Source organism: Lithobates pipiens, unplaced genomic scaffold (genome assembly GCF_037356315.1).
Source record: "Lithobates pipiens isolate NorthernLeopardFrog02 unplaced genomic scaffold, aLitPip1_a1.2 Scaffold_18, whole genome shotgun sequence".
NCBI classification, from domain to species: Eukaryota; Metazoa; Chordata; class Amphibia; order Anura; family Ranidae; genus Lithobates; species Lithobates pipiens.
Genome location: NW_027507758.1, coordinates 506942941 through 506969912, shown reverse-complemented (window position 1 = coordinate 506969912; position 26972 = coordinate 506942941). Strand labels below are relative to the sequence as shown.

The following is a 26972-nucleotide window of genomic DNA, read 5'->3' as shown; positions in this document are numbered from 1 at the left end:
CTGCGAATCCACTGCGGGTTCCCGCATCGCATGTCTCCCGGCGGCAGTTCACACTGCCCTATGCGAACTGCTGGTAGTGTCAATGACACCCTCAATTCAGTTTGCATATCGCAGTACGATCTGAAAATTTGGATAGGAATCAGATCACATGGGCGTGAACACCCAATGCGATCTGATTCTGTTGCAGACCAAAAATAGTGTCCTGTGTGAGTTTGTTTCAAATGTGATGCAAATTCAGCCATACTATCTGTATGGCTGAAATCGCATCACACAGAGATCACATGTGATTTGCACTGTGGTGCGAATCACATGCGATGTCGAACATTGCACCAGTGGGAACCGCCCCTAGATCATATCATACTGATTACAAAAAAAAAAGTGCATTTATTTTAATTGTATTTATTCATTTACAAAACTGATTCTTTTTTCAGCCCACAAATATTTGTAAAGCAGATAAAATGTTCCTTGTACTGGAAAGCCTGGAGCCCTTTGCTGTATGCTAAAAACTACCACTTGCCTTTGTATATCCTTTATAAAACAATAAAAATTTATTGAAAAAAAAAAAAAAAAAAACTAAAAAAGAAAGTTTTAGCTATAGACACGGTTTATTAGGATCGTCGCCGCAGTTCCACTTGTGGCCACTAGGTGGCGGTAGATGAGACGACAATAAGTGGCTGTAGTGACAAGCAGCAGGATATTTAAACCTTATGTACAGATGTAATGTACTGTAAATATAAAGCAATAGAAGAAAAGAAAGCTTGAACCTTTCCGTGCTGAAATCACTTGTCCCCTGCTCTCCTTTTTCCATTCTTCCTCTTTCTTCACCTGCAGACAATCAGCCTTGTATTTACTCTTTGCTGGGAGTGGTAAACACACAGATTAGAGCAAACAGAAAAGTTCAAGCAGATCAGATTACTCCATCACCATCCTTCCTGATCCCCCCTTTTCCCTGCTCTGTCCCCTGGCTGACACCCCGACAACGAGGATTCCCTGCAAGGTGACAGATCTGCCAAGTCCCCTTTAATGGATTCCTGTAACCTTCCCTGGGTGATGATCAGAAGACAGAAATGTAAAATGATCGCTGTGATAGAGGAGCCTTGCCTGAACTTCCCACACAAGGCTGTGCTACTGATGGCAATGCATTACTAATTGTCGGGATCCTCACCTCTTTGGCCAGAGCTCACAGGGGAAGACCCCCCATAGCACTCATTCTTCTTCAAGTTGACTTTAATTTGTTTCCTCCCACATCCAATTCGATGTGATCAGATCCAGCAGCAACCTCATGGACAACCTAAACTCTATATAAGACCCATGTGGTGGGACTGGCATGGTTCACAGTGACTTGGAGGAGCTGCAAACTTCTCATCACTCTGCTATAGGGGACCCTGAAGCACCCAGCAAGGTAACTGTGCTGATCAATCCTGCTCTGCAGGTGCTTGCTGTCACTTATTTTTTTCTGATGGCTTTTCTATGATAACTTCTAGCTCTGTGTGTGATTATGACTGCTACTGCTGTGTTCTTTAATGTATGATGTGTAGAAAGAGTGCTGGGCTGCCTACACTTTACACTTGGAGAGCAAGCCCTGAAGGATGCTCAGTTTCACTGTCAGATTGAGCCATACTGATAGAAGTCTACTTTCTTTCCTCCCAACCTAATCTAGAGCTGTGGATCCCTACCTGACTGTGCTGGATGAGAAGATGAGGGATGTCATGTACAGCGCAGTGCTGGCCATTCTGCTCCTATTGCTCTCCTCTGGATACTGCAAGGACAGGACTGACTCCAATAACCTCACAGACAAGACTCTGCTCAATTTTATCATGAAACTCATCAAAGACTTTAAGAAGTATAACCTGGAGGAGAATCAAGTGCAATATCCTTCCAAACAAAGTTATTACCCTGAGGAGAAGGAGGATGTTGAGTATGGAGTCTATCAGGAGCAGAGAGTAGGTAAGTGCATGGCTGAACTTTGATAAGGAAGTGCAATAGCTTGCTATGTGTGATTGGTGCTTTGCTCAGGGCTATGCTCACTGCAAAAGGCAAGCTAGGCAGATGCCTAAGGCAACAGATTCATGGTGCCAGGTCATTTATGAGACATTGAGAATAGGGATAGCAGAAAGTCAGATTGGGCATTGCTTAAAGCACCATTAAACCCAAAAATGTAATATAGTGCAGTTTAATAATCCTTAGATTTGGTGGCTGCATTTCTTAAAACTTTTAGATTTTCTTTCTTTCTGTTTTCACCTGGCGATCCTGCCAATAACACATATCCTGTATTAGAGTGCCTACTCTCTGGATGAAGGAGCACAGAGATACTCTTGCACATCAGTACTGTTAATCTGGGGGGAAGCGAAATGTTAGATGCACTAGCTGATTTAGGTACACTAAACAATTTAAAGCAGAACTCCAGCTAAGGCTGTGTTTACACATATGCAAATTAGATGAGGGTTTCCCCGTATCCAATTCGCATGACAGGTGGAGCCGGTTCATACATCTCCAGGGCAGCCGCAGTCCACATTTGGAAAGGGTCCTGTGCATCTTTGGTTCTGATTCAGGTGCAAAATCAGACAAAATTCAGACCTGAATGGGTTAACAAGGACTCACCTGACCCCTGCTGTGAGCTGTGGCTGCAGCATGTGGGAACCCAGCCTTACACTTTTTAAGCAGTTAAAGCAACATTTTTTTTTTTTTCATTTTTTAAATAAAGGTTTTACATAATTAAATAAAAGCTGACAAGTGTAAGCACCCCTCAGTGGTAAATGGATTGTCTCAACCCTCTAACAGCTATATCTGTAGGACAGATGATCCTGTTGGGAAACAACAGACTTACTGGCAGGCTCACTAGCTGAAAATAAAAGAAAGACTAAAAGAGAAAACGAATGCAGTCACCACATTTAAGAATTGGTAAGCTGCAATGTGATAAATGTTTGCTTTTGAGTTTAATAACACTTTAAGGCATCACAATTTTTTATATAATACCAGCAATATATCAGGATCTTTACATATTTTGTGAGGTCAAATTAGTCCCTGCCTCAAGGAGCTTACAATCTACACTACCTACCGCACATGCATACATATACATACTAGTGCCAATTAACCTACCAGCATGTCTTTGGAGTTTGGGGGGGAAACCAATGCAAGGACATGGAGAACATGCAAACTTCATGCAGGTAAACTCATGGTTGGGATTCAAACTGATGACCCTAGTGCTACAGAAGTGCTAACCACTAAGCCACTGTGCTACATCAGGTAGTTTCTTGCTGAGAAATGTGGCGCTGGAAAGTAAACTAGGCAGCTGCCAAAGTTACCATGCATTCATGCTGCAATTTCATTTAAAGTGTACCTCCATATTTATGACATATTTGGTACTGGAAAGCAGGATAGCATAAAGCCTAACCAGGGAGCTGCGTGAGGCATCATATAGGTCATATATACTGTACCTCCACCTTTATGGGAAATTTGGTGCTGGATAGCAGGATAACATTAATAGATTAAGGTTTTTTAAAGTAAATTCAAGAACAAAAATTGATAGTATTGCAGCCCTAGATGTGATGGCTGCATTAATTTTCTTTTTTTTTTACACCTTTTCTCCCCTTTGTTTTAATCTGGTGATCCTGCCATTAACACTCTTCCTGTTCTAGGATGACAACTTTACCAAGCAATGTTGTCATCCTACAACAAGCAGTGCGTAACACCTCCCTCTTCTCCATGATATGGGGAGATGTTTTGTAGTTCATGGAGATAGCAGGGAACAACAATAACCAATAACGTCCAGTACTCTCTGCCTCTGGATTGTTATCAGCTCACAAGTCTTCTGGATTGATGAACAGCTGTTTTTCTTTTCACTTATCGTACAGATATAATAAAACACCTTTAATGGTATATTTAACTGAGCATGGGGCAAATAAAGGAAATTTATTTTTATGCCCTGTACACGCGGTCAGATTTTCCGACGGAAAATGTGCTATCAGATCATGTTGTCGGAAAACCTGATCATGTGTGGGCTTCATCTGACTTTTTCCGTCGGATTTTCCGACTCACAAAGTTTGAGAGCAGGATCTAAAACAAAATCCGATTGCATAAATTCCGATTGTGTATAGACAATTCCAACGGGCAAAGTGCCACGCATGCTCAGAATAAACTAAGCCCTTGTACACATGGTCGGAGATTCCGACGGAATGTTTCCTATCGGACCGTTTTGTCGGATATTCCGACTGTGTGTGGTCTGCATCGGACTGTTTCTGTCGGAATATCCGACGGACCAACTTTTCCAACTTGCCGGTAAAATTTTCCGACAAAATGCTCCGATCGGACATACTCCGATTATGTGTAGCCTACTCCGACGGACAAAGTGCCACGCATGCTCAGATCAAATTCCTAGACCAAAGCTATTGGCTACTAGCCTGAACGTAGTCCCGTCGTAACGAAATAACGTCATCACGTTATGTACAATCGGATTTTCCGACAACTGAGTCCAACCGCATGTATGCAACATCACTTCCGGACCTCTTCCGGAATTAATCCGTCGGAATTAATCCGACGGATTTGGTTTCCGGAATCTCCGACCGTGTGTACGGGGGCTAAGAGACGAAAGCTATTGGCTACTGGCCCATTTATAGTCCTGACGTACGTGTTTGATGTCACCTTGTTTAGAACGATTGGATTTTCCCACAACTTTGTGCGACTGTGTGTATGCAACGCAAGTTTCGGCCAAAATCCATCTGAAAAAAATCAGACAGATTTTGTGGTCGGAATGTCCAACCGTGTGTATGGGGCATTAGAGTTTACTTACCCTTTGATTAGTGCCTCCACCTTTCTGACACATTTGGTGCCAGAAAGCAGCAGAAGGCATTGGATTCATGGAGAAATTTAAAGAAGAGCTCCCACCAAAAAATGGAAAGTTAGAAGCTACAAATACTAATTCTAATCTAATCTTAATATTTGGACACTTACCTGTCCAGGGGTCCCGCGATGTAGGCACCCCAGCTTAACTAGTACCACCAAACTTTTTTGACAGATCTGATACTGGAAGGCATGGTATCAAAATTAAACATTTTGTAAATGATATTGGTGATCTTGCTTTTTATGTTATGCTTATATAGGCTTTTGATATATCCTTTGGGTAATACTGGAAATGTTTTTATTCTGGCTTTACAAACAGCCTTTGTTTTACCATACAATCCAATAGTGTAGGATGATTGACTGGTGGCTTGCCAACAACTTTGTATATATAATTGCAAACTAGTTTAGGCAAAACATATTAATGGTGTAGTAAATAATAGCTGATTGATGTTCCTTTTCTTGACTTTCCAGTTTTCAGTTCAGTTTAGCCCAGCCACATAAATGGAGTAGTTGTTCACAGTTTTAGACAGCAAAGTTAGATTACTTTTTACACTGTGATATTAAAATACAATTTAAATCCTAAGAGAAAAAAAGGCTATGCTCACTGCAAAGGCAAACCAGGCAGATGCCCAAGTCAATAGATTCATACAAGGTCATTTAAAGTGTGCCTCCACATTTATGACAGATTTGGCTCCGGAAAGCAGGATAGCAAAACGCCCAACCAGGGAGCTGCCTAAGGCATCACATCCACGGGGTAAGGTTATTTAATCAGTACCACCAACGTATGACCAATTTGGAACTGGAAAGCAGGGTATCAAAATAATACATTTTTAGAAATGATTTTAATGACCTTGCTTTTATGTTAAGCTTCTCTAGTCTTTTGATATATTTTTGGGTAATGCTGGAATTTGTTCTGTGTATTGTATGAATATTATTTTTATTGTATTGTATGAATTTTATTTTTATTTTTTATTTTTTGTTTTATGGCAGTAGTACATTGTTACACAGCAGAGCATTATATTGTTTCCACTGTTCATACAGTGCAAAAGGCAAGATGTGAACGTTCCTGATTGGGAACAGAGTAATATCTGGACTGTTTACAAACATGTTACAAAATAGTCATTTGTCAAGTTCTTTTTTGACTGTCCTGAATATCAAGTTACTATCCTGAGTCTGGTTTATTGTTTTTCCTAAAAGATCACATTTCTACATTTTTTTCTTATTTTTTTTTGGTTTACAACAAATGTACTGTATGATTGATGGCTTGCTAGGGCTATGTTGAGCATATAAGGGCATATGAGACATTTGTTTAAAGTATAATAGTTACAAGGTAGAAGTTTGTTTTGACTTTTGTATTTGTTGATCTTTGTTTAGTTTTTTCTTATTTTGGCTTCGCCAGTAGCCTTTGTTTTACCATGAAATCCAGTAGTGTAGGAATGGTTGACTGGTGGTTTGCCAACAACTTTATTTAGGGCATGCTAGTTTGGGCCACTTTCACACTGCTGCGACTTGAAAGTTGCGCAATTTTGTTGCGATTTCAGGTAATGCCTTTTGAAAACTTGAGGTCTATGGACCTCAACTAGCATCAAAGTCAGACCAAAGTAGTACAGGGACTACTTTGAAGTCAGAGTGACTCAAAGTTGTACAGATATGAATGGTTATCATTGGGAATCATGGGGTACGACTTGTTATGTGACTCTGATGTCCAAGGGGCCTTAGGAATTACATTGATGGTGTAAGAAATAGGCTGATTAACATCATTTGATTGACTTTACACTGTTACATTTTCTATGGATCCTCCCCATTACCACAACCTTTACATAATGTTGCCCGGTCACCCATTTGGACTAGTTGTTCACTATTTTAAGCAACAAAGTAAGACTACTTTTATGCTGTAACATTAAAGTAAAATGTATATCTTAAGACAATAAGCAAATTAAAAAAAAAAAAAAAAAAAAACTCTATATATTTACACACTAGGTTACATAGCATTGCTTCTTACATGTAACTTTCTTGTGCCCCTCTAATGACATGTAGTGATTTTGTAGTAGTGACTAAAGTACTTTGAATAGCCTTCTCATAGCTAAGAAAACCATACTGCAATTAACCATTTGCCGACCACACCATAGCACATTTACTGCTACAGGGTAGCCACGCTGCCCAGGATCACCTATATTATATACATCATTCTGCACTTCTGGTTATCGGATTTTTACACAGTGGGTCCCAGGGACCCGATGTTCGCCAGCACCCACTGATCATTTGGTACACTGACAGAATGGCAGTCTGTGTATGTAAACAAGGCAGATTGTCAGTACAGAAGGCATGGTTCCTGTGTTCCTGTAAAGCAAGAACACCGATCCATACCTTCCACTAGTTAAAAGCACCTCCCCCACTACACTGAATCACCAACTAGGCACACCCTTTGATCGCCCCTGATGTTAACCCCTTCCCTGCCAGTATCATTAGTAGTGACAGTGTATATTGTTTGCACTGATCACTGTAATAATATCACTGGTTCCCCAAAAAAGTGTCAAAAGTATCAAGTGTCCGATTTGTCCGCCACAATATTGCAGTCCCACTATAAGTTGCTGATTGCCGCAATTACTAGTAAAAAAATAAAAAACAAATTCCATAAATATAGCCTATATAGATTGTAGACAATATAACTTTTGTGCAAACCAATCAATATACACTTATTGGGATTATTTTTACCAAAAATGAGTAGCAGCATACATATTGGCCTAAATTGATGAATTTTTTTTTTTTTGTGTTTTAAAGCAGAAATTAAAAAATATTGTTTTTTTTTTTTCAAAATTGTCAGTCGTTTTTGGTTTATAACGCAAAAAATAAAAATCACAGAGGTAATCGAATACCACCAAAAGAAAGCTCTATTTGTGGGAAAAAATAAAATACATTTTATTTGGGTACAGTGTCGCAGGACTGTGCAATTGTCAGTTAAAATAACACAGTGGCATATCGCAAAAAATGGCCTGGTCAGGAAGGGAGATAATCTTCTAGAGGCTAAGTGGTTAATGAAAGGTGTTACAACAGTATTATCAATGTGTAGCTCAGTGGCTGAAAAATTGCTTGGTGCTGCATTGCCACCTTCAGCAGATGCCCTGGCTAACCAATGCAGCTGCTGATAACCAAGGAACTCCACCAATTTGGATAGGAAACAAACAGCTCTATAGCAAGCTACAAATCATCAAAGAAAATGTTTAGGAGATTTAAAGGTGCTGCTAATGTTTCCTACAATGTTGCTGCTAGTATGGCTTTGCCCTTTTATTCGTTTTTATGGCTTGGGTGGCTATAGTGGACATTCATGGTGGATCAAACTCTAGTGCAGCTTTTCTCAGTCAGGGTTCTAGGAACCGTCAGCTTCTTCCAGAGGTTGTTAGGGATTAGTTGAGCAGAGAACAGTGGTGGATCTATCTCCCCTCTGATGGTGACTGTCTGAGCCAGGGACCTGGGATCAGTGGAGCTTCTCTCTTTTAATCTCACAGGTAAGCAACCACTGATGCCAAAGATCTTTTTAGCTCGCTGTAAGGGGCCCCTTTCCTGCAGATCTTCCCCTACCGATTATTAAAGGGAAGGGGGGAGGGGGGTACAATCTCAACGACTGACAATTTAAAGTGGCATTTTCCCCTCTGATCATCAGTGTTAGGCCTGGGTTCACACTATCTTTGCATGCAGCAGGGGTCAGGAGCGTCCCTGTTCACCATTTCAGTTGAACCCCTCCTTACATCAGGGTCCCCAGAGCCCCCCTCATTACATCAGGTTCCCCAGAGAGCCTCCCCTTACATCAGGGTCCCCAGAGAGCCCCTCCTTACATCAGGGTCACCTCAGAGCCCCCCTTACATCAGGGTCCCTAAAGGGACCCCCTTACATCAGGGTCCCCAGAGAGCCTCCTCTTACATCAGGGTCCCCAGAGAGCCTCCCCTTACATCAGGGTCCCCAGAGAGCCCCCCTTACATCAGGGTCCCCAGAGAGCTCCCCTTACATTAGGGGCCCCAGAGACCCTCCTTACATCAGGGTCCCCAGAGAGGGCCCCTTACATCAGGGCCCCCAGACAGCTGCCCCCTTCCAGAGGTTCCCCTGTACCTGGCTGGTCTCTGCTGTGCACCTCCAACCCTCAGCACATCTCTGTGGGGGGGAGACGATCGTCAGCTGTATGGTGACTGCGGGCCCTCCCTGGTGCTTGTAGTTTTCTTCCCGAGTGTATACAGTGGAGAGGGGAGGGGTTTGTAGTTCTCTTCATTCGGGAAGAGAACTACAAGCCCCAGGAAGGTCCCGTGGTGACTATACAGCTGCCGATCTACACCTCCCACTCCCCCCACTGCATCCCAAACTGAGAGCCAGAGGTGCAGGGGAAGATCTTGGAGCCCTCAACAGAGGCATAATGGCAGGGCCTAGTGTGACTGCTGTGACACCCTGAAAGTTCCGCCACTGAGCTGTGCATAGTAACCGATGAGCTTTTAACTTCAGTCTGTTCAATTAGCTTTAAAAATAAAGGTACATTCACACTGAACGCTGGTTTGAAATTGTGCGAGTTCAGCTGAACTCACACGATTTCAAACCTGCATTTCAGTGCGAGTTTGGGGTTGATTTGAAAGATATCTCTGTGGGTTCATGCACAGATGCTTATTGAAGTCACCAAAAGTAGTGCTGTTGCCAGCAATAGGCTGCGATTTGACATGTCAAATCGCACCGATGTGAATGGGGGCTAAAACCTATAAGCTGATTGGTTACTATGCCCAGCTGAACCAGATTGTGTGTGCAACAGTTTTAGTAAATTCCCCCCATAGTGTTCACAGAGTAGTGCACATGACCACAACTAACATGCACCAGTCTTTCCAAAAAAATGTAAGTGAAGGGGAAAAGTAGAGCTTCAGGAGCTCACAGAGGATGTTATAAGTACAAGGAGGTAGAAAAACACATTAAGAAACATTTCATAAAAATAGATTACAGAGACATTAACCACTTACAGACCGGACCATTTTGCTGGTCAAAGACCAGACCACTTTTTGCGATTCGGCACTGTGTCGCTTTAACTGACAATTGCGCGGTTGGGCTCCCAAACAAAATTGACGTCCTTTTTTTCCCACAAATAGAGCTTTCTTTTGGTGGTATTTGATCAGCTCTGCGGTTTTTATTTTTTGCGCTATAAACAAAAATAGAGCAAGAATTTTGAAAAAAACACATTATTTTTTACTTTTTGTTATAATAAATATCCCCCAAAAATATATAAAAAAACATTTTTTTCCCTCAGTTTAGGCCGATACGTATTCTTCTACTTATTTTTGGTAAAAAAAATCGCAATAAGCGATTATTGATTGCTTTGCGCAAAAGTCATAGCGTTTACAAAATAGGGATAGTTTTATGGCATTTTTATTAATAATTTTTTATTATTTTTTTTTTTACTAGTAATGGCGGCGATCAGCAATTTTTATTGTGACTGCGACATTGTTGCGGACACATCGGACATTTTTGACACATTTTTGGGACCATTGGGGCTATATAAATGCAGTGATTCCTGTGTAAATGACACTGCAAGTGAAAGGGTTAACCAGTGGGTGGCAGTGTAGGGGTTAAGTGTTCCTAGGGGTGTGTTACTAACTGTGGGGGGGTTGGGCTTTAATTTAGTGAACACTGATCTCTGCTCCAATCACATGGAGCAGAGATCAGCGTCACTAGTTGCTAGGCAGAATGGAGAAATGCTGTTTACTACGGCATTTCTTCATTCGGCCGCTCCGTGAGACGATCGCGGGTATGCCCGCGGCGATCGAGTCCGCGGGTCCCGCTACCGGACTCATGGGGGTCCCGACCAGCGCAGGAGCCCATTTGCCTGCCCGTGCCATTCTGCCGACGTACATCGGTGTGCGCTGGTCGGCAAGTGATTAAAGAGGAGGTCCACCTAAAAAAAAAAAATATTAAAAGTCAGCAGCTACAAATACTGCAGCTGCTGACTTTTAATAAATGGACACTTACCTGTCCCAGGGTCCAGCGATGTTGGCAGCCAAAGCTGATCAATCACTCTGCTCTCGGCAGCTTCCGCTGCTATTCTTGCTGAGGAAAACAGGAAGTGAAGTGCTGCAGCTTCACTTCCTGGTTCCCTACTGCGCATGCGTGAGTCTCAAACAGCGAGGGGGGGAGCGGGAAGGGGCATGACCCAATTCATGGAAGTGGGTGCAAATACCTGTATTATACAGGTATCTGCACCCCCCTCCCCCCTAAAGGTGCAAATTTGGAGGGGGGAGGGTTTCAGAAAAGCGGGGGTTCCATTTTTGTGTGAACCTCCGCTTTAAGTAGTAGATGAATATGGATTATTTTTGTTGCATAAGGATATTGTTTAACCACTTCAGCCCCGGAAGATTTGGTTGCTCAATGACCAGAGCACTATTTGCGATACGGCACTGTGTCGCTTTAACTGACAATTGCACGGTTGTGCGACACTGTACCCAAACAAATGCTTTTTTTCCCACAAATAGAGTTTTCTTTTGGTGGTATTTGATAATCTCTGCAGTTTTTATTGTTTGCACTATTAACCTAGAAAAAAGCGTACATTTTGAAAAAAACACAATTTTGTGTACTTTTTGCTATAATAAATATCCCCAATTTTTTTTAAAAAAAGCTATTTTTTTTCTCAGTTTAGGCCGATATGTATTCTTCTACATATTTTTGGTAATAAAAATCACAATAAGCATATATTGATTGGTTTGCGCAAAAGTTATAGCATCTACAAAATAGGGGATAGATTTATGTCATTTTTATTATTATTATTATTTTTTAATAGTAATGGCAGTGGTCTGTGATTTTTATTGTGACTGCAACATTATGGCAGACACATTGGACACTTTTGGCAAATTTTTGGGATGATTGACAATTATACAGTGATCAGTGCTATACAAATGCACTAATTACTGTATAAATGTCACGGGCAGGGAAGGGGTTAACACTAGGGGGCGATCAAGAGGTTAACTGTGTTCTCTGACTGTATGTTCTAACTGTAGGGGGAGGGGACTGACTATAGGAGATGGCAAAAGGGGTTCCTAGCTATTAGGAACTCACAATCTGCATCTCCTCTCAGAACAGAACAGGGATTTGTGTGTTTACACACACACGTCCCTGTTCTGCCTCTCGTGTCCGTGATCGCTAGTGACTGGCGGTCATCGCGATCGCCAATCATGAGCATCAGCACCCCCACAGTGCAGTGGGCCTGCTAGCCCGCTTAAAGGAGCCGGCGTACAGCTACGGCGGCTCGCGGTAATGTGCCAATATGCCGCAGTATAATGACGGAGGCTGGTCGGCAAGTGGTTAATGTTACTTTAAGGATCAATATCCATAAATAAATAATATGGCAATCTTAGCATTAATAGAAAAAAAATTTTTTTGAGCTTGCCTACATAGCTGTGGGAATATATCTCAATATAAATTGAATTCTGTCTTCCAAGAAGTAGTTACAATGTACTACAACTTTAGCCATTGCTGTATGTTGGTTTTAATATTTAAAGCAAGCTTTATGCTAAACAGACACACATAGTGGGTTGATTTTCTGAAGGTAAAAAAGCTGTATACAGGCATACCTCACTTTTAAGTACACAATGGGGTTTATTTACTAAAGCTGGAAAGTGCAAAACCAGGCTCACTTCTGCATAGAAACCAATGAGCTTCCAGGTTTTATTACCAAAGCTTAACCCCCCTAGCGGTAATCCCGAGTCTGGCTCAGGGTAGGAATATACTGACAGGAGCGGTAACCCCGAGCTAGACTCGGAATGGCTTCGCTCGATGCAGGGGAGGACACAGGGAGCGTTACTCACCTTGTCCCCTGGATCCAGCGATGTCCGCCGCGCTGTGCGATCGAGCTGTCCTCCGCTCGATTCACAGTGCCGAATGCCGCCGAGCTCCGTTCCCTGCGACGTTACGGCGCACGGGAGCGGAGAACGGCGGCAAATTCAAAAAAGTTAAAACACACAAAACACACACAGCACTGTAATCTTACAGATTACAGGGCTGTATTAAAAAATACACACCCCCTTTGTCCCTAGTGGTCTGTGCATTGCCCTGCATGCACTTTTATATTATAAATACTGTTTTTTACTGCCTGGAATTTGGAGATTGCCCATAGCAACCAAAAAGTGTCAATTTTTCAGTGTTTTAGGATTTTATTACATTATTGAATATTTTTTATTATTCTTTATTATATTATAAACTTTATCATACCCGGGATGTCTGCTAGACTCTGGTTTGAACAGATTTAAGAGCGTTATTACTAAGAATTACAGGACTACAAAATAAAAGCCAGATTTCTGTGCAAAATAATTGTACCGCTTTCAGCACCTAATTCCAGACTGAATCATACCGCTAGGGAGGTTAATTGAACAAGCTGAAGTTAGAAGCTCATCGGTTTCTATGTAGAAGTGAGCCTGATTTAGTACTTTCCAGCTTTAGTAAATAAACCCCATTGTGTACTTAAAAGTGGGGTATGCCTGTACTATGCAAGTGAATTTTCACTAAGCTTAAATTAATAAATGTGGTGAAAATCCACTTTGCAAAAACAACTAAATCATGCGCAAGGAAAAAAAAAAAGAGATGTATTTTTGCTCACACATCATTGGATGATGGAAGTCAGCAGACCTTCAACCCTAAAGGAAAATTCCCTTGTAAAGTGAATAGCCCATTTGCCTTTAGTAAATCCACCTCACAGTTTCCTAACAAATTCAGATAGGTTTTAATGGCAAAGATTAATAAATGGAAAAGATTAATAATAATATGTATGTTTATATCCATGTGACATTGTAGCTTTTTAAGAGTATTACTAAAATATGGCCTTGTGTATGACCAGGGCAGTGATTATGGGTAAAGAATGATTATCTATTCCTTAGCAACCAGTTTTCATTTTATTAATCTCAAATTAGCAGCACACCAATTCTGAACAACCCAGATGACTGTTATGTATGGGCCAATATATATTTGTATATTTATTTGAACATCTGACTATGTTTAGTGTTTTCCAGGACCTTCATTGTATGGTAAAAATAGCCTCGTTGTACACTAATTCTCTGCTGTTCTATGTAGGGGGTACATTGGAGTGTCTTTTACTCCCGGACAGATAAATCAAAAATTAGACTTCCAGATTGAAATGCTTTGTTACACCTGCTGAGTATGTACTACTTGCTGCTTGATCTGCCATATCCTATACTGTAATATAAGCTATAATACATCTAGGTTATAGGATTGGTAAAAGTAGACAGATCATACTTGTTGGCATTACCTGGGTGTTGTGTAAGCTGGTGCTGGAGGCTGAGTGTTTCTGGATACTGTTTTTCTCACATGCTCCAGCTTGTGTAAGTCTGTCTACCTCTATTCTTCAGCCAAGTATGTAAGCCAGGGTATGGAACTACTCAAGAGGTTGGAATGATCCTTTTAACTATCTCGGCAAAGTGATATAACCTTCACTGGGTATACAGCATCCAGGACTCTCAATATTAGCACTGATGAATGTATAAGAGCTCTTTTTTGCTTAATTTAAACTTGAAATAGTAGAGATATGTTCAGCATGTCTCTTGTTAATATCCACACTAAAAAAAATGAAAACATTAAGGTCTTTCTAGGATAGCACTTGAAGGATATAAATTGAACACATACTAGAGATTTGTTCTAAATACCAGCTTTATTATTCACATCATATAAAAATTTTAAAGATTCATATATTTCATGCAGTACTCTTTTTCACACGCTATAAAGACCACTGTTTGCATTACATTTAGTGGACCATTTCGCAGTTAATAAAATTGTGCAATGTAGTTTCTTGCTAGTCTGGGATGATGGCACTCAAGGACAGCATTTCTCATCCTTTTTATGCCACACACGGTCGGAGAATCCGTCAGAATGCGTCTTATCGGACCGTGTCGTCAGATAATCCGACTGTGTGTGGTATGCATCGGACTGATTCCGTCCGAATCTCCGTCCGACCCAATTTTCCAACATGTTGGAAATATTTCCCGACCAACTGGGCCGGTCCGAACTAATCCGATCATGTGTAGAGCATTTTGATCGGACCAAGTGCCACGCATGCTCAGATCAAATTCCTACATCAAAGCTATTGGCTACTAGCCTGAATCTAGTCCCATCGTAACGAAATTACGTCATCACGTTCTGAAAGATCTGATTTTTCGACAACTTAGTCCGACCGTGTGTATGCAACAGTTTCGGACACAATCCGTCAGACTAAATCTGACGGACAAAATCCAACGGATTTGGTTGTGGAAATCTCCGACCGTGTGTACAGGGGCTTACAGTTATAACACCCTTTAAAAATATGCAAAATATCTAGGTACCCCAGTCTAAAATGTAAAAAATGTAAATGTTACTTTATCAATGGAACATCTGAGCCTGGGACAATGCATACAACCGCCTTAATGAAATGAAATTCACATTGGAAGCCTTTTCACATCAGAGGTCCTCTATCACATCAGAAACCCCCCTTCACATCAGAGGCCACACATCATGTCAGAGTTCCCCTTCACGCCAGAGTCAGCCCTTCACTTCAGGGGCCCCCATCACATTAGAGCTCCCCATATATCATAGGTCCTCTGTACATTAGAGACATTCTGATCCTGGACAAACTGGGTCCTATGCTTGTGGCAACCCAGGGCAACCCAGACGACCCCTTGTTTGAGAAACACTTCTAAAGGGCTCTAGCCCAGTGTCATCCAGTTTGTTTTTTGTGTTTTTTGGAAATCATAGCATGTTTCTTGTTATTATAGCATGTGCAATAAACAATGCAAGGATTAGAGTACCACATGCAAAGTGCAATAACCATAGTCACTAGTGTGACTCCAGCTTGCAGGACTTCAAGTTCTAATTGGAAGCTATAGGACTACTACAAATGACGCTTTAAACCTTACACTGTTTTCTGAATAAGCACACACAGGTAACATATTTAGTGTTATATGTTCATTCAAAGTCTGTAATCTATAAAATACTAACAGTAACAAGGAGCTATGAACCTAACATCACCATCTATATATTTAAGATCACAGCAACATGTATTCATGCACAAGTGTATCATCAGCACATAACTGTTGTGCAAAGTTATGCTCATACTTCTCAGAATGGAGTGGTGTGCATTAGTAGACATCACTTCATGTCCAACCAAATCAAGAAGAAACTTCCACACTTCTATTGAAGGGAGCAGTATGTAGCATACAATGGGTTCAATGCAGCTTTAGGATTTTGATGTATTTACACTCCCTATGATAGCTGCAACCAACATAGGGATGCTTACATTTGGAAAATGTATTGTGTGACCATGCAAAATGCTCACATTTGAAATTGGGAAGTAGTGTCTAAAGTATAATGTAGACCCCTTTTACACTGAGGCAGTTTTCAGGCATTTTAGTGCTTAAAATAGTTTCTGTAAAGCACCTGAAAACTGCCTCCCATGCTGAGTGCTCTCACTCTGGGGCATTGCGCTTGCGGGAAATAAAGTCTTGCAAGCAGCATCTCTGGGTATATGGTGTATACAGCGCTGCTACACTGCCCCTGCCCATTAGAATGAAAAGCATGTTGGAAGCGCCGCAACACGGGCATTATTAACCTCTTCTTCAGCCGATAGTGGGGGTTAAAAGCCACCCGCTAGCAGCGAAAAAAGTGCCACATAAACATCGGTAAAGTGCCGTTAAAACTAGTGACGCTTTACCGCCAACTGACCAGCAGCCCCAGTGTGAAAACAGTCTAAAGGCAAAACCTTTATTTTTTATTTATTTATTTTTTTGGATAGAGGGAAAAGGGTTTTGAACACCTGTCAGGTTTTTATTGCTGTCTGTGTTCCTCTTAAAGTGGTTGTACACCATGTAAAACCACTTTTACCTACAGTTAAACCTATATTAAGACTTACCTGTAGGTGCTGTAGGTTTAGGAGATATTTACAACAAAGCCGTGCGCCAATGTCTACGGCGCATGTGCATTTTAGAAAGGGCACATTGTGCTGTTTCTAAAGGGGTCATACCGTGAGTGGCGATGCATCGTAGCCCATTATGCTTTACCCTTGCAGGGAAATAAAGAGGAAGTAAAACCCACCAGGGTTTACTTCCTCTTTAATTAGATTCACCCTTCCTATTTGTTCTGTTTATCGTTATCTCTGAAAGTGATAAAAAAATCCCAAATTATATAGCCCCAGAAGCCACCCCCTAGGGACACAACAGCTGGGAAGAAAAACTCAACTTTGTTTTCTGCAGGTAGACTGTCTTGTCATTTAACATGATGGGAGAAGAAGACACAGACAATACATTTTCAGGTTGATGCCAAATAGTTTCTTATCAGGAGATATTTTTCTATTTTTTTTATATCATCAGCCTTTATTTTAAAACTGCATCCTCCTTTTTTTAACTAGATCAGAGTTCAGAATTTTCCATTAACTAAGTGCACCTGTCATAAACAGCAATATCTCACATTTACAAAATGTTCACAGAAGAAAAATGTGAAAAACTTCACATGATATAACATCCTACTATAACCAGTTCTCATAAATGTCGCACTAACAGTCCTGTGCTTTTCTGAAAAACAAAGAGAAATTAAGGATGTTTAAAAAAGGTACTTGTGTCCAGCTCATCTGGAGCTATTGGAAAACCAGGGCAGCACATACCAGGAAACCTTTAAAATGGGAAATACAGAGTAAGCCATAAAGTAGTTTCCTTTGTTTCTAGGAATTCTAGCTGCCTGTCCATCACGCCTATCCTCTTGTTTCAATGCTTCAAGTCACTGGCCGAAAAGAAGTAGGCTAATTACAAAGAGTGCATTGGGGGATGCAGCAGTTGGGCAGGGAGCTCAGTAATGCTGAGCCTGTTAGCATGGGGGAACTACATGCTAGGATCTTTATAATTACGCAGGTGTTTGTATGTGGTGCAACTTAATGTATGATTTAGCGCCCCTCATAGCTGGCGGCCAAACTGTTACACTGGGTTGCACACCAGAAGGATAATGTCCTTTACATTTGACAATGAAACTTGTCCAGACACTAACTACAAATCTGTTTTGAGGAAAATAGCGTGACACACTGATTTCCCTCAACCAGTTCTTCACACGCTACACTTTTTCTTTTCAGCTAGAAGGCATGGAAGAAAGTCGTTGTATACTTTGCAAGGTCTCACACACTCCTGGTCCAGGCCCAGTTCATAGGAAAATTCTACTATGCAGCAGGCCCCAACTTTGGGTCCCTGCCACTAGAGGGGTGCACCGTACAGCCACCAATCCACCCCCCAACAGGACCTCCATCACTGGCCTCAACTCCCAAACTTGTTGCTTCTTCTTTTTTCCATTACTTTCTCTTTATTACTCTGAAAATTAACATATAAACACACACATACTTTATTACCAGTTCTCATATACTGTAGAATTTCACTCTTTTGCCATGTTTAATAATTCAGACTAGAGGATTCACTTAACAAGCAATCCCATTTACTAAGTAAATGGTATAACAATACTACATTTCTTCACACAGTACCATTCCAGCAAACACATGGAAACACAAGAGGTTACATTAATGAACAGAGTTCTTTTTTTTAACTTTTGCTAGAGCTTCAGGGCAATACAGTGATGTCTTATACCTTTCCAGCTTGTGAAAATTCTCATCAAATAGTGTCATACTTAATAATAAGCCCGCTTCAGGGTATTGTCAAGGTGCGATCCTACTTAGGTGCAGAGTCGCATCTCTCCTTCTATGGTCCTTCTTCGTCCAATGACCATTCTCCAACCCCGTTATGATCCAGCCCCTTACGGTTAAAATATCCCCACAACAGGAAGCACTACATGCCAAAAGGCAGACACCACGGCATGTTAACCCTTACAATACCAAACAGCACACCACAAATACAATGCACAAAGAATACAGTTGGGACCTTGGGAGCCTCAGCACTGCCTCTTCAATGAGTGCTGCCTAAGGCTGCCTGCTAAACTTGACTTATAGCAAGAATCATCCCCTGCTAATTAGGTGTCCTCTTGAGTTCATTCGGACCAACTTGCTGCATACCTGGTCTGGATTAGGTCTTCAAAAAGTATTTAAACAGTAATTTTTTTAGAAGAGGGTCAGGAATGGCAGCCTTCATGTTTGCTTTCCTTTAAACATGTGCTTAGCAACATAGGCACAGACTATGTGCAAAGTACTGAAACTTACATCAATCAATCAGAATTCCTGTTCAACGCTACCAATGTTTGCGGTACACTTTGCATTGCTTTTATAAATTCCAACCGCCTGTAAAATATCTATGAGATGCAGGGGAACTAGAAAAAGCACCAGAGATCAAACATGACATATCCCATTTTGGATCCATTTTCAGTATCCCTACAACCCTCCTCCTAGCCAAACTCGAAGCCAGAAGTTTTTACTATATGTTACATTTTTATACCATAATCCTTATCTTTGTGAATATTGCATAAGTATGTTCAGTTATTTTAATGGTCAATTTAACTAAAATAAGACTGACCGAAAGTTGATTGGATAACCAAGGTCTAATGCCCCGTACACACGATCGGAATTTCGGCCAGAAAAAGATTGAGAGCAGGTTCTCAATTTTTCGGTCGGAAGTTCCTATCTGAAAATCCGTTTGTGTGTATGCAATTCTGACACGCAAAAACCCATGCATGCTCAGATTCAAGTACGAGACAGAATCGATCGGTCTGGTAAAACTACCATTCGTAATGGATATAGCACATTCATCGCGCTGAATTTGTTTTAATAGTTTAATAGTTTAAGAAGTTTCTCTTCTTCTTTACAATGCTAGAAGAATGAAGTTGTTTTGCTGCTCACAAACCTTCGTTCTTTATTATTTCTCCTGATCTCATGAATATTTTTTTTTGTTTTTATAGCCAGATTTTTTTTTATTGTTATTTTTATTTTATTTTTAATCAAGAACTCCTTTTTTTAATATTTTGAAATTATTTTCTAGTCATCGCCATCATTTTTTTGTGTGTGTGTGTGTTTGTCAAGTTTACACAACAGCATTATTATCTTGTCTTTTTAAAGCTCAAGGAGGTTGATTGGTGTCCCTTGTTAATTTGACATTTTATTTTTGAAATGTACCTGTCTATTCACAAACAAGCTGTCCTATTTTTAGAAAAACACATAGGCAAGTATTTAAAAAAAAAAAAGAAATCTCCATTTACTCTGGCTGATAACAAAATAAAGAAGGCAACGCTGGAGAAACTGCTGGAATTTGCAAAGACTTTCTACTCCAGAGCACACATCAACTATTTGGAAAATAAAATTGGTAGCTTGAGAAGTCCATATAATGGGGAGCGCAATCTGGTCTAGGACTCCCAGAGATCATGAACAGTAGCAGATGACATATATGTCACCAGGCTGTGGTACTACCACTGCCTGCGTCTTCTGTCAGACCAGACTGAACCCAGGACGTCACTTTGTTGTCTTCCTTGCAGCCTTCCTTGCAGCCTTCCTTGGAGGCTGTGGCTCTGGAGGTGGACTTGTGGCAGGAGGAGGAGGATGGGCGAGCATACCTAAGTGCATGTTATCACTTATTTGGCCACTCAACCTCTTCTGAATGGCCTCAAAAACTAATTTCTCACACAGCCATTGGCCCTCCTCCATTTGCTGCAATTTAGCAGCTACATAGCAGCCATAGGCCTCTTCAGCATGTGGGGGGGCTTTTCAGGGCAGCATTAGTGTCCTTAATGAGGCCCAGTGCTGCCTCCTTCAAGTTACTCCCCTTCCTGGCCCTTTTTGTTGGAAGGCGGAGGGGAGGCACCTGAGATCGGGTGAGGCTACAGGGCCCTCCCACATCCTGGCTGCCACTTACCCCCGCCTCCTCCTGTCTGCCACACTTGACCTGAGCCTCGTCCTGGCTGAGGTCTGTGTATGAAAAAGGGACATACTTTTTGTTTTTGGTTCATCAATCACACCCAAATTTCAGCTCATGGCTGTTGCAAATTGAATGTTAATAAATAGAAAAGACTATCATTGTGACCCCAGCATTTTTCATTCTTGTCACACTCATGTTTGGCCCCTGCTGTCAATCGATATGTCAAACACTTTTTGTTAAATCATTAATTTGTTAGCAAGAATAACATCTAGTTAACAACAATCATTTTTGAACAATAAATATGTTAAAAGATACTATACCTGGCTCCAGCTGGGCTCCTCAACTTCTTCCAGGATTGAAGGCCCAGGTTGGTCCTCGGAAGCCTCAGCTGCAGTTGAGGGAAGGGTGGATGGAAGTGTAAAAAGTGATTCCCTGGCTTCCATCTGGTCTTCCAGAAACCACATCCTGCTGTAGTACCACAGGCTGGGTACATACACATCCTCTGCTGCAGCTCCTGATCTCATGAAAACCTGGACCTTATTAAGCTCCTTCCTATATTTGCTTCTCAAACTACCAATTTTCCTATCCACAAACTCGATCTCTGTGTCGGGGACCTGCGTCTCCACATATTTCAGCAGTTTCTCCAGCGATGCCTTTCTAGCTGGTTTATTTTGATATAAGTGGTTTTTAGCCTCCCACAAATTTCACATATCCCTGTATTTGTCTATGAAGTGGCCATGAATTCAGGGTCTTTGAATTGTTTCATATTTGCTGCAAGACAAAACACAAGACAAAAACACTAAATATCAGGCTAAACTCTCCTAATCTTATCCCAATATAGGCCTCAATCTAGAATCAGTATAGGCCACTGATGTACCAAAGTTAAGATGTTACCTTTGTTAGAACGTTCGTCCTAAGCGTCTTAACTTTATATACACTGTGCATGTGTGAAACTGCACCCGCGTCACCTGCACCTGACGTTCTTTCTTGAAGATTCCCCGCCCCGTCTCTTTCGTCGCAGTGGGAGAGGAAAATGGTGGAGACACAGCAGGCAGTCACTATTATTAATGTGGAGGAAAGCCCGGAGACTGAAACATCCTGATCCAGGAGGAGGTTTAAGACCTCCAATATGTCCTTTGAAGAGATGGTGGAGATGGTCCACATTTTGAAGAGGGCCAACTGTGATGGCAAGAATGGACTGTACCCAAACCCCAAACTGCGAAAGGCCAAAATCATGATGAAAGTGGTGAAGAGTCTGCAACAGAAATTTGGTATACGACGATCAAAGGAGCAATTAAGGAAACGCTGGTTAGACCTAAAATTAAGGGAGCAGGATCGGTACAGAAGGATAAAGAAAGTGCTTCAAAAAAGTAAGTACTTGTCATGTGTATTATTATCATTAACTTGCATGCTACTCTATGTGCTTTTCTTTACTGTTGTAAAGTTTAAAACGGCTACTTTCATGTTCATGGGCACAGTAATCGTTCATAGGAAACATTGTTTGTTTGCCAGCTAAATACAAAGTTTTTAGCTGATACAGGGTTAACTACATTTTGTCATGTTAATTTGTATTAAAAGAAGTTTAGGATATTGTTGTCTAGATGTCTTTGAAACTAGAATTAATTGAAAACTTGATTCATTGTAATGTAAGGAGAGGACACTCAGCAGGTGTTTACACATCTGGACTCAGGAGCACTAGTGTGGGACACCAGAGCACATTTTTTAGGGTGACCCACACAGGTGCTCCAGTGGACACTTGGGGTGTCTCCATGTGTGAAACTTGTCCAAATAAGTTAAGTAATTAAGGGAATTATTCATGTCTTCAACTTGGAACTCTGCCCAAACAGACAATTGTACCCCACTTCCAAGCAATGTTTCCCATTCATATTTCTGTCCTAAAATATCTGTGTGCTAAGTATATCTTTTGTTTCATTCTCATAGGGGAGAAAAGACTCAGTCAGTCAGAGGACAACATGAACCTCCCACTTAATCAAAAAGGGGAACAGACGACATCACAATCTGAGGATGTGGAGGAAGGAGAGGTGAAAGAAGTGCTCACATTTGGCACCACAACAGGTCAGTGTCAGACACCACAGATACTGATAATAGATGTAAACCTGCACATTTTATTTTTAATGCATGGTGTGTATTTTTATTTTAGGTGATGTTCAGGTTGGGGTACTAAAATCGAGACATTTCACCAGTGACAGTGCACAATGGCTTATCCAGGAAATCATGTCGTAATTTGGACCTAATCAAAGAAAAAACCAAAGAGATTGAACAAAGACTGAAGAGCATGATTGATGTACTAGGGAGAATCTAAATCCTAAAAAGATTCATGGATTTTTTTTTTCTACAAATTTTATCTAAAGTTTTAAAGTGGTTGTAAACCCTTACAACACACTTTGACCTACAGGTAAGCCTAGATTAAGGCTTACCTGTAGGTCCAAGAAATATCTCCTAAACCTATACGGTGTAGGAGATATTTGCCTGAAGACAGGCACCACTGTCTACGGCGCATGATGGAAGATAGCACATGTTGACATTAGGTATGGGATCAGAAAGAAAATCCCCATTTTGACTCATAATTTGTGTGCATCTTCTAAATTTGGCTTTTACAGGGATGACTTCACCCCATCAGATGAAGGCAAGATCAAGACCTTTTTCACAATGTCTGATATTTCCTTCTTTTTTGCAATGTCGAACTTTGTAAGTTCCAGAGTTGTGTATGTTATGTTTGGAAACATGCCTGTTTCTGTATTTTTTCAAAAATTTCAAGGTAAAAAAAAGATGTGTTTTTTTTATCACCAAATATTTTATAAAACGCAAATGTGAATGTGCATGGAGTAAAAGGCTTTCTACTCAACAATATGTGGCTTCTTCTTTCAATGCTCAATAACACTTTTTGTATTAAGTTGGTGTTTACAGTCACAATGGGTGTTATTTAACCTCTAGAGATCCGTGCTATAGCCGAATGACGGCTACAGCGCGGACCTGCTTTGCCGGGACGACGTCTATTGACGTCATCCCGTGCACGAGCAGCCTGCGCGCTCCCTGAGGGGCGCGCGCAGCGCGCTCTGTGATCAGCGAGTCTGAGACTCGCCTGATCATAGATCAGAGCAAGGGGTCGATCCCGACCCCTTACCACATGATCAGCTGTCAGCCAATGACAGCTGATCATGTGATCGCAACAGAGCCGGTAATTGGCTATTTTTCCTCCTCGCACTGTCAGCACGAGGAGAAAAAAAAGCTGATCACCGGCGGCCGTGAGAGGGACTTCAGTCCCGATCACGGCCAGATCATCAGTGCCCACCTGCCCCCTGCCAGTGCCACCTAAGTAGGGGAAAAAGTGAAACTCATCAGTGCCACCCATTAGTGCCCACAGTGCCACCCATTAGTGCCTACAGTGCCATCTATCAGTGCCCACAGTGCCATCTATCAGTGCCCACAGTGCCACCTATCAGTACCCACAATCTGCAGCAAAAACAGTGCTGCACCCCAGTGCCACATATCCGTGCCCATCAGTGTCATCTACCAGTGCCCATCAGTGCCGCCCATCAGTGCCCAGCAGTGCCGCCCATCAGTGCCCAGCAGTGCCACCTATCAGTGCCACCTATCAGTGCTTATCAGTCCCATCTATCAGTGGTACCCATCAGTGCCCATCCATGCCACCCATCCATGCCACTCATCTGTGCCACCCATCCGTGCCACCCATCCATGCCATCTTATCTGTGCCCATCTTTGCCCATCAGTGCCGCCTTATCTGTGCCCATCAGTACTGTCTTATCTGTGCCCATCGGTGCCACCTTATCTGGCATCTATCAGTGCCCAACAGTGCAGCCTATCAGTGCCCACCAGCGCCGCCTCATCAGTGCATTTCAATGAAGGAGAAAAATTACCTGTTTGCAAAATTTTATAACAAACTATTAAACATGATTTTTTTATTTTTTTTATTTTGCATCTTTTTTTTGTTTGTTTACTAAAAAATAAAACTCCCAGCTGTAATTAAATACCACCAAAAGAAAGCTCTATTTGTGGGAAAAAATGATAAAAATTTAATTTGTGTACAGTGTAGTATGGCTGCGCAATTGTCATTCAAAGTGCATCAGTGCTGAAAGCTGAAAATTGGTCTGGGCAGGAGGGGGGTTTAAGTGCCCAGTAAGCAAGTGGTTAAATAATGTGAAAACCACCATTTTATCATATTATTTTTTTTTATTTAAAAAATATTTACAAATTAGCTGCCATAGCAATGCCCCCCCACCATATTCCACATATTTTTTACACACTTCATGGGCGCTTTGGGGGACCAAGCCAGGATGGACAGCTTCCACAGCTGTCGGTGTTGGTTCACGAAGTCTGGCCTCAGGCCCAACTGAGGCTATATAATTTTCTTTTTAAAAAGTTGTGCAGGATGCAGCAGCATAAAACAATGTGGTTCAGTTTGTACTCCACCAGGTTGATTGCCATTAGAAATAGGAGGAACCGGCTGGCCATTATCCCAGTAATTAAAAACCCTCTTCTCCAGGGTGAGGGTCCTCTGGGGGAATGGCCTCATCAGGTGATTTGCCTCTTCCGCAGGTGGAAATCCCTAGCCCTCGCTCTGGAGATGTCCGTAGAACTCGGTCTGGGCAAAGACTCCACCATCCGATATCCGGCCATTTTTCCCCACGTCCACATAGAGAAACTCATATGTCGCCAACACCACTGCCATCAACACGATACTATCAAACCCCTTATAGTTAAAATAGTATGACCCCGAATGGGGTGATGGTACGATGTGGACGCGCTTTCTATCTATTGTCCCTCCGCAGTTGGGAAAGTCCCAACGATGGGCAAAGTGGGATGTCACAGTCTGCCATTCCCGTGGCATGAAGGAAACTGTGGAGTACAAACAGAAAAAAAAAATTTGTAATTTTGCGCATAAACATTGCAAACAGATTAGACACAAACATTCTTGGCTAACATCAGTATAACATTGATTTTAATGCATATTTAAAGACAAAAAATAAGGTCCACTTATCAGATTCCTCATCCCCTCTGGCCCATTGTCCAAATTTTAGGGGGGGGGGGTTCTAAATGAGTTTGTGAGCCCAAAAAAAGCCTCTGACATTCTGCATGAATTTAAGGACAACAATAACATGTGTACACATTATAGGGGGTGTTTAGGGTAAAGCAGTACAATGGAGCTGACAAAACACATTGTTTAAGTGACTATGCTAGGTGTGTATGGGCCCAGGATAGCATGCTGGGGAGGTTAGTGATGGCAAATATGCATGTAGGCCAAAAAAGGAGCATTAAAAGATTCAAGCATGTATGAGGACAAAGGGGACATTCACAGCACATTACAACCAGGGTAATTATGGAATGATGAAATAAATACAAAACATTAGCATACATTAATACATATAACTTGATGTTAAAGGATAAAACTTACCCTAGTATAGTCCTTCTGCAGGACCTGAAAAATAGTAGAACAGGTCTCTGGAATAATGATCCCCAGAGCCTGGGAGGAGATGCATGTAGAGAACTTGAGGTCCTGTAGACTTCTCCCCATTGCCAAGTACCGCTAGGTAGCGACTAGCCTCTGCTAGGGAGTGATGGCTTGCCACATGCAGTTGTCCTGCCTGCAAATATAAGGGGTGAGCAAAGCCAACATACGGTAAAAAATGGGATCCGTCATATGGAGAAAATTCCTGAAATCATCAGGGTTGTTCTGGATCTCATGCAGCAGAGGCATATGAGAGGATTAGTCACACTGGAGTAACCAATTCTTGGTCCATGAACTCCTCCCCACCCTGTTCATGGACTGGGCTTGGGTCAAAGTAAGAACCCCAACACCAAGCCCCCTCACAGCATGAACTCTACAACGAGTACGTAACCACAACATGGCTTCAAAACGCTCGGCTGGTCAGAGCGAAATAACCAAACGCACTGAAGAATAGCAAGGCCTGTGAAGAGCAAGCTGAAAATCAGAAACAAGCGGACAAGAACGTACTGAAAAACAGATACAAACTGACTACATGTACTGAAAATCAGATACAAACCCACAAGCACAAACTGAACAGCAGTAAAATGATCAGAATAAGCACGAGTGTGAAAAGCGCAAATCGTCTCTCACCAAACTTCTACTAACACGAGATTAGCAGAAGGAGTCCAAAGGGTGGCGCACTGGGTATTGAACTTCCTTTTTCTAGTCCCCTCGTACGTGTTGTACGTCACCACGTTCTTGGCGGTCGGAATTTGGTGTGACTGTGTGTATGCAAGACAGCTTGAGCAAAATCCCATCGGAATTCCATCAGAAAAACCATCAGAGCT

At 41.7% G+C, this 26972-nt stretch overlaps 1 protein-coding gene across 2 annotated transcripts in view; it reads left to right on the top strand.

Annotated features, from left to right (window-relative positions):
* Positions 1-747: 747 nt before the first annotated feature.
* Positions 748-26972, top strand: part of ALKAL2 (ALK and LTK ligand 2) — a 114723-nt gene continuing 88498 nt past the window's right edge. The window contains exons 1-3 of one of the 2 annotated variants that reach the window (XM_077488697.1): positions 748-1402; positions 1661-1947; positions 5525-5593. In XM_077488697.1, coding sequence (XP_077344823.1) covers positions 1698-1947; positions 5525-5593 — 319 coding nt within the window. In that variant the 5' untranslated portion in view covers positions 748-1402; positions 1661-1697. The remainder of the gene's footprint in view (positions 1403-1660; positions 1948-5524; positions 5594-26972) is intronic. The other variant, XM_077488698.1, reaches the window with a different exon arrangement.